We start from the raw sequence: 8,059 nt of genomic DNA, 5'->3' as shown, positions 1-8,059 counted from the left end.
AACAACAAACCTACCAAAGGTAAAATACAAAACCGCAATTACATCAGGTAGCTCTAGCAGCACTTGTGTTCTGATCATCAACTGTTTCTGAGCAGTCATCAGGAAACGTTGTTTCTTCCATTCACTTGAATGAAAACAACAACGACAACATTGAAGGGAGGGAGGGAGGGAGGGAGGGAGGGAGAGAGAGAGAGAGAAGTCGGTGGCCAAAGAGATTAATATATAAATAAATAAAGATTATAAATAGTAACAAATTCATATTTCAGATCATGAGTGATACAAAATGAGAGCATGAAATCTTGGGGAAATGATGGATCTATGTCTTGATAGAATATACCACTGCGCTGACTATGATCTATATCTATCTATATAGATTGTTATTATATTAAATAAAAAAAATATTTATACACATGAAAATTAAGGTTAAAAAAACTAATAAAGATAAAGACATGATCAGTTGGATAACATTTGTTGGCATTTCTATCACTTAGATCATCATCAGCTCATTCTCTTCTAAAAAAAAAAACCCAAACCTTGTACCGTTTCTGTACCGATGACTATCACCAATCGAGCTGAAAAATCTGTTCATATTTCAAATTAATTCTTCTTATTCAATAGCCAATCTGCCACATCATCGTTTTCTCCTTCTTCATTCCTTGTTTCTCGTCTTAATTTAACCAACGTTTGATGATTATTGGCATTTGTGTGATGGATTAGAGAATTAGACCTCAAAGTCCAAGGACATGGAAGATGATGAGGCCTTCCCACTTATGCTGAGAAAGTCGGTAGTGGTACTAGTAGTGGTACTAGTAGTGGTGGTAGAGGGCATAGCTTGGTGGCGGAGAGGCATGCCGTCGTAGAGCCTTAATTGGAGTGGTGGGGGTTGCGACGGAGAAAGTTGTTGGTTAGCATGATGATGATGATACTGGGAGGACGATGAGGATGATGATAACGTGGCTGAAGACAATAAGTCACATTCATGATCTGACTCCGATATGGGACACTCCATGTTTACTCCAAATAGCCTCATCCGCTTGGCTGCCGCCTTCCCATGGACCAGCGGCACCGACTCCAAAACCATATTCGACTCATGATGAACCCGACCCAGCTGTACTTGTTGATGTTGTTGTAATTCTATTAGTCCACTGCCCTCTTGCTCGTGAAACTGTGGCGGGCCGGCAGCAGACGAAGCTGATCTCAAATAATAAATCGGGCCAGAAGAGTTAACCACATTTCCGTAACCATAAGAACCCGAACCACCACCACCACTGGTCCCAGTATTCCGATAGGGGTGATGCACGCCGGAATGAATCTGCTGCTGCGACAAGTGCAAGTGTTCCCGAGTCATTACTGCCCCGGGCGGTCTCATCAGCAACGGGCTCCATGGAACGGACTGGTGGGGATTCCAGGAGTATTGATGCTGATGAGGAATTGCAAAATTGGGCTGATAATGTGGATGATGAGAATGAAGCGGGTAGTGGTGGTGGGGATGATGATTTGGATCAGGCGCATCCGGGCGGCGCCGCCAATCAATAAAAAGATGGTCTTTCCCCACCTCACCAATCCCTCGCTGGAATGAGACTGTGTCGCCAGCGTCAAGCTTTTTCTCCTTCACAAACCTGCTCCACCCTTTGGTCATCACGTAGCTCTGGCTGCTGTTCCAGTAGGAGTACCTAAACCGCCATGACTTCCCGTTCCGGTCCTCGAAATTCAGCAGAAGCCCCTTCTCGTTGCTGGAAGAATCCAACGGGAAGTACTTCTCCGCGTGCTGTTTCGGGATGACGAGGCGGTTGAGCTTCCCCACGTCGCTCGGCGTCACGACTTTGTCGAACATGTGCTCCCTCTCTATGGGGATTGGGTTTTCTTCTCTTTGAGCACCACCACCTTCACTGTTTTCTCGGGGGGACGAGTCCATGAGCTCGAGCTTCATGTCGGGGCCGCCGCCACCGTCGTGCCAGCCGCTGCTTCTGCTGACAGCGGAAGAAGGGACCATAGTAGCTATGCCGGTGGTTTTGTTGTAGTGAGGAGAAGATGAAGATGAGGTGGGAGAGGAGGCATAGGAGAAAGGGAGCTTACCTCTCACCATATTTTGGTCATCCTCAGTAGAAAATCCACCATCTATAGCTCCTCCGGCTGCTGCTCCAAAATTCATAATAAACAAAAAATAAAATAAAAGTGAAAAATTAGAAGAAAAAAAGCCCCACTTCTTGTTTTTACTACCTCAAATTCCTAGATCTTGAAGATCTAAGGGAAGAAGAAAAGAAGCAGGTGGGTTGGGAGCTAAACTCTAAAGCTAACACTTTTCTCTTTCTTTTTTGTTGTTATTATTGTGGAATTTTTTTTTTTCTCAATTTTTTGTGGGTTTTTTTTCCTAGGGTTGAGATTGGTGATGGAAAATTCTAGTGAAGAAGAAGAGGAAAGTAGGAGGCAGCTGCAGGCTGAAAAGAAGCAGAAGCCAGAAGGGTAGCTCTCATTACAACGACGGTCGGTGCATTCTTCTTTGACCAACAAGACTCAGATACCCCATGGACGTTTCAAAGAGTGCAAAGAAGTTCCTCTTGTTGTTGACTTGGGCTTTGAGAGAGAGAGAGAGAGAGAGAGAGAGAGAGAGAGAGAGAGAGCGCGTAAGGGTGGGAAAGAGAACAAAAGAAAATAAAGAAGAAAAAGAAAGAGATATTTATAGAGGCAACTTTTTTTTAGTATTTTCGAAACACCGTTAGGAAAGGTTATTAGTTTTTTGTTTCTTTTCATAAAAAGTAGATAATTTGTAGCAAATCATGGTTATGCATTCTTTTCGGGTTCAGATAGGTTATGAAGAATTTCATTTCTATTCGTGACTACAATCAAGTAGACTCACAAACTCAAAACATAACCTGAACCTCTCATATTGGGAGGCACAGTCCGCGCTCTTATTAGTTTATTCAGCTTAAAATATATTAGATTGTATTTAATTTTTATATTTGAAAGTGTGACATATCAATTATATTATTTATTTTTATTATAACACGTAAAGTTGTATACTACGATAATTGTGTTTGAAAAAAAAAATCTATTTGAAAGGAGGGCTGGCTATTAAGTATTTGTTCGTATGTGACTATGTTCCATGTGTGTGATTTTCTTCCAAGGAAGGTGCCCTCCAGGAAACTTCTCCAGTTAGGCATGATTTTTTTTATATATAAATATTTTTTCCACGTTATAATTTTAATTGGTTTCTGATTAATAAAATTGTGGGAAATTATATATAAGTAGGGACCTCATGTATTATCTGGTTGGGCTCATGTGAGCCTGTCCCTATCATCATCCTGGGTGGTAATTCATTTTTATTTCAAGTTTTTAATTGTTTTAATATTATCTGCGATAAGGCCCAAAGGGCCAGCTGTTTTGGAGAGCACGAACTTGTAATTTCAATACAGCAAGTAGGATCGGTGGACCATTTTTATTCTTCTTCGGCTTTATTTTTGGAATTTTGCTTCCATTGTACCTATTTTAAGCATCTGCGTTGCTAGCAACTTAGCAAGCTGGTGAAAAAAAACAAGAAATGGTTAATTTTACCTTGTGATTAATTTATGGTAAGTGGGTTTTTTGGGGTTTAATAATTTGACTTGCTTGATTACATTTTTTTTTTCTCAATAGGACCATCCTCTATGTTAGGCAATATAATTGTTTGACTGCCCTTTGCTAAAGCATTCGGTCCTATCTTTTTTTTTATTATTATTAACTTCCACGATATAAGGAGTATTTCACACGACACGTTTTGAGTTCAATTTCAAATACTGGTAAATCACACAACAGTAATCAGGAGGAGATTGAAATGCCTCTGTGAGTCTTCTCGGCTCCCGAAATGATGGATTGCTGTGGTAAAACTACTAGCTGGTTCCCCTTATTAAAAAAAATGAAAATTGCACTTAAGAAATCATCAAATTCAATTTTAAAAAATTTGTACTTTTGTTTTGGTAAAAGCTTATAGATTAAAACAACAAATTATTTATCTCCTCATTTATGATTTGGGCACGTAAATATACATTTTGAAGTTAACTTTTTAACTTTCTTATTCCTCATTTTTATCTTGAGCTTGTTTCGAGCTCACACATGTGTTTGGTGTGCTTTTACCTTGTGAAAACTATTGATCAAAGTGGTAGTAACTGACTGTGGGTACCTCAGCTTGATTCAAGTAATTTTGTAGTGCAAGATTAAGCTTAAATTATTTCAATTGTTAACATGTGTTCTTAAGAAATTGGTTCATGACTATAGGTGGCGGAGGCTTTCATTACTATCAATTGGAAGCATGTTTTTAGAGAGGCTAATTTTATGGTTGATGCTATTACTAGCTATGGTCACTCTATTCAAAAAATTTAATCCAAGATGCCGGCCCTGCCGCTGGGGGGTGCCCCCACCCAAATTGTTTTGGTGAAAAAATGTATATACTTGTGACATTAGCAAAGTGTTTCACTAGTTTACTTGTTACATTAACATTAACTGTTCTAGTTGCTACTATCAATGTTGAAAGAGTATTTTCGGCCATTAAATTTATGAAGAATTGATTAACAAATAAGATGGTAAATCAATGGATAAATAATAACATGATTATTTTTATACAAAGTGAGAGAAATATTTGGTGGTGTTGGTAATGAAGTTGTCATGGAATGCTTTTAAAGCATGAAAACACATTGAGGGGTATTATAATATGTTGTGTGAAAAATATAGATTAATATAGTATTTTGTTTAATTAACTTTTTAACTTTTTAATTTGTGACTTTGTTGTATGAGGATGCCTTCGTCCATACAGATTTCTAGTTTATCCCTGCTTGGAAAACTTTCTATTTTTATTGTATTGGAACAAGTTGTACTCATTGTTTCTCATTATAAAGTTTTCATTTCCTAGCAAAAAAAAAAAAGAAAAAAAAAATGAACAGAAGAGAGTACTCTTTAGTTGATTTATGGATATGGTCAAAGTAGTAAAGTTAATAAGGGTCAGTTATATGGTCTAACTTTGTGTTACATGCTCGTTTTAAATGGGGTTTCCACCACTATGTTTTCAAGTAGAGGTACTCCATATAATTAACTCTATTTATATACAAATAAAATAACTAAAATTGGCATTCGTCAAGCAACTCATAGTGAAATATATAAGCTAGGGAAGGAAGAGTTGAAGATGATTTTTTAGATGAAACCATAAGAGTTTTATTAGAACATTTTGAAAATGTACAAACTTCAAGAAGAGAACCTGAGATTAAGTTGAAGAGTTCTGACACCAAAAATACTCGAAAACAAAATGATATTGATGCATATATATGTGTGTGTGACAAACATAAGAAGTAACAAGGAAATGTAACAACACTTCAAAATCAAAAGAACTTTGATCCTGCCAACTAAAATTGAAACATTTCATAACCTGCCTCGTAAGAGATTCTACAACAAAACTAGTGTCCAGACACTTTGAAACGCAAAAGATACAAATAGTTAATGCTATCGGAGATTATGTGTATAAAGATGCTAGGGAGACTAAATTTATAGACCAAAATTGCAAACTAAATGATGTGTCACCAATAAAAATTAAGAAATGAACACGTTTATCAACGTTTAAATAATAATACAATTATCATCTTCCATGTCATTTAGTAAATTTACAAAACTTAATTTACAAATTTAATCTCCCTATTACTCGTGCATAAAATCACCAACAAAACTACTAATTGCATCGAGATACACACCCCGCTAGCTCCCCCATAAGGCCATCTCCAACCGAAGGGTCCAGAGGGCCAGAGGGCCGAAAATAGCCCTAAAACCGTCTCCAACCGAGGGCTAGGCCAAAGGGCTCTGGAATCTGGGAGGGCCCCACGGGATCGGAGAGGGCTGGAGGGCTGGAGGGCTGGCTGCTTTCGGCTAGCCAGCCAGCCCCGGGCTGGCTATTTTTTTTTTTAATGTTTCCTATTGCTGTCGGTTAAAACCGACAGCATTGAAGAGCTTTTTTTTTTTTAATAGTTTGAAATATTTTTGAATGTAACGTAGCTGACTCAGCTAGCCGTTGGTTTTTTTTTTTTTTTTAATTTATTTTAAACATTTTTTTCTTCTATAAATATGGTGAAGTTCTTTCAATTCTTCACTTCATTTGCAATATTTCCTTCTTCAATATTTTTTAATATTTCCTTCAATATATTTCTCAATATTTCCTTCAATATTTCCTTCAATATATTTTCTAATATTTCCTTCATCTATAATATTTGTTTCAATTTTTCAATATTTCCTTCAATATATTTTCCAATATTTCCTTCATCTATAATATTTGTTTCAATTTTTCAATATTTCCTTCATCTATAATATTTCTTCATTTCATTTGCAATATTTCCTTCATTTTTTTTCAAAAAAAAATGGCCTCATCTGCAATGAAAGGTAGGGCTTGGACTCGAAAAGAAGATGAAGCTCTTTACAAGGCTTATAGATGGATCTCAGAAGATAGTGTGAGGGGGATTTCTCAAACAAGTGAAGGTGTTTGGACTCGTGTGTCCAAAAAATACTTAGAGTTCTACGAAGGCACCATTCCACCGAATATCCGAAACCACGAAAGTTGTTCTTCAAGATGGAAGAAACATCTTCATCCAAGTTTGAATAAATGGCATCAAGCACTATTAGCAGCAACAAGTAGACATGAAAGCGGCGCCAATTACTATGACGAAGTTAGTGTTTTTACAGTTTATTTTAAATGTTTAATTACACTACATTAATTTCGTGAATTAATTTCCTAAAATTTTTTTAATTATATTTTCTAGGTACGCCAAGCGGAGGAATTGTATATGGAGGGCAGCTCAAAACCCTTTCAGTTTCACGGTTGTTGGGAAATTTGTAAAGGGTGGGTGTTATTTGAAGATCCACCTCAACATAGAGTGGATCCTTTGGAAGCTGCATCCCCATCTGTAGATATGAATGAAGATGGATCTCCTACCATTCAACAAACAAGGGTAGAAAATCCGACTCCGTCCGAAATTTCTTTACCTAGGCCTATGGGACGAAACAAGGCCCGAAGGTTGAGGGAAAAGGGCAAGGCAAATGCTGATTACGCCGCTCAACATGAAGTGGCGGCCTCATTTCGATTACTGGCGGAGCAAAATGCCCGTGAGGCGGAAGAAAGGAAGTGTAGACATGAAGAGCGAGCCAAACAAATACAAGAAGAGATGGATGATAAGAATATGGAAAGGAACACTTCGAATTACACTCCAATGAGTAAGGCCTATTTTGATAGGAAAAAAAAAGAAATTATGGCTCGGCGGCAATTGTTTATCTCTGACTATACTCCTACAATGGTGGATGATGAAGATAATATTGATTATGGATATTAAATTTAAGTCATTGTAATTTTTAAATTTAAGTTAATGTTGTTTTTAAATTTAATTTGTAGTGTTTAAATATAAGTTGTTGTTTTTAAATTTAAGTTGTTGTAGTTTTTAAATTTAAATAATAAATTATGTTTGGCCTTATGGCCCTTTGGCCCTCGGTTGGAGACGGTTTTTTGTGACAGGGCTAAAACGAGCCCTTTGGCCCTCTGGCCCTCAGTTGGAGACGGAGGCAAATATGGCCCTGTACTGTTCATTAAAATATTAATATCTTGGGGAATCTTGGAGGGCTAGAGGGCTCAAACGAGCCCTCTGGCCAGCCTTCGGTTGGAGATGGCCTAAAACATTGACAAAAGACACAAGCTTACAAGAGAGAATCTAACACGGATAATAGTGATAGATAACTAAATAGCAGTAAATAACTAAATATCATGAGTTAATTATACATGTAATTTGTCGGTGCACAGGAAGTAGGATGTTAGAATTGGTTTCATTTATTTTGTATATATAGACCATTTCTTAGTGCAGACAACACAGTGGAGTCATTAGGTGCAGCAATGTCTAACTGCCCCATGCATAAGCAATCAGTTGCATGATGCCAATTTATTATTTAGTAATAATCTCTATCTTTCCATTCTCCTTCAAATATCTTCATTTTACCGCCCTCTATATGCTTCAATCTAAACGATGCAACCAATAACATAACACGATTACATACTTCTTTTTTCTAA

At 37.3% G+C, this 8,059-nt stretch overlaps 2 protein-coding genes across 2 annotated transcripts; one reads left to right on the top strand and one right to left on the bottom strand.

Moving 5' to 3' along the window:
• Nucleotides 1-237: 237 nt before the first annotated feature.
• Nucleotides 238-2,619, bottom strand: LOC126598346 (B3 domain-containing protein Os03g0120900-like). The gene has a single exon (XM_050264699.1). It carries the CDS (start codon nt 2,150-2,152, stop codon nt 722-724), a length of 1,431 nt encoding a protein of 476 aa, XP_050120656.1. The 5' UTR covers nt 2,153-2,619; the 3' UTR covers nt 238-721.
• Nucleotides 2,620-6,590: 3,971 nt separating this feature from the next.
• LOC126599108 (uncharacterized) lies at nt 6,591-7,810 on the top strand. Its single transcript, XM_050265453.1, has 3 exons — nt 6,591-6,674; nt 6,768-7,298; nt 7,796-7,810. Exons 2-3 carry the CDS (start codon nt 6,792-6,794, stop codon nt 7,808-7,810), a joined length of 522 nt encoding a protein of 173 aa, XP_050121410.1. The 5' UTR covers nt 6,591-6,674; nt 6,768-6,791.
• The last annotated feature ends 249 nt before the right edge of the window (nt 7,811-8,059 follow it).

Source organism: Malus sylvestris, chromosome 14 (assembly GCF_916048215.2).
Source record: "Malus sylvestris chromosome 14, drMalSylv7.2, whole genome shotgun sequence".
NCBI lineage: Eukaryota > Viridiplantae > Streptophyta > Magnoliopsida > Rosales > Rosaceae > Malus > Malus sylvestris.
Note: the sequence above shows the minus strand (reverse complement) of the source record. Positions and strands in the feature narration are given on the sequence as shown.

What these genes read in the sequence shown, in the direction of transcription:
- LOC126599108 (XM_050265453.1), top strand. Translation starts at nt 6,792, where the DNA reads ATGGAGGGCAGCTCAAAACCCTTTCAGTTTCACGGTTGTTGGGAAATT.
- LOC126598346 (XM_050264699.1), bottom strand. Translation starts at nt 2,152, where the DNA reads ATGAATTTTGGAGCAGCAGCCGGAGGAGCTATAGATGGTGGATTTTCT.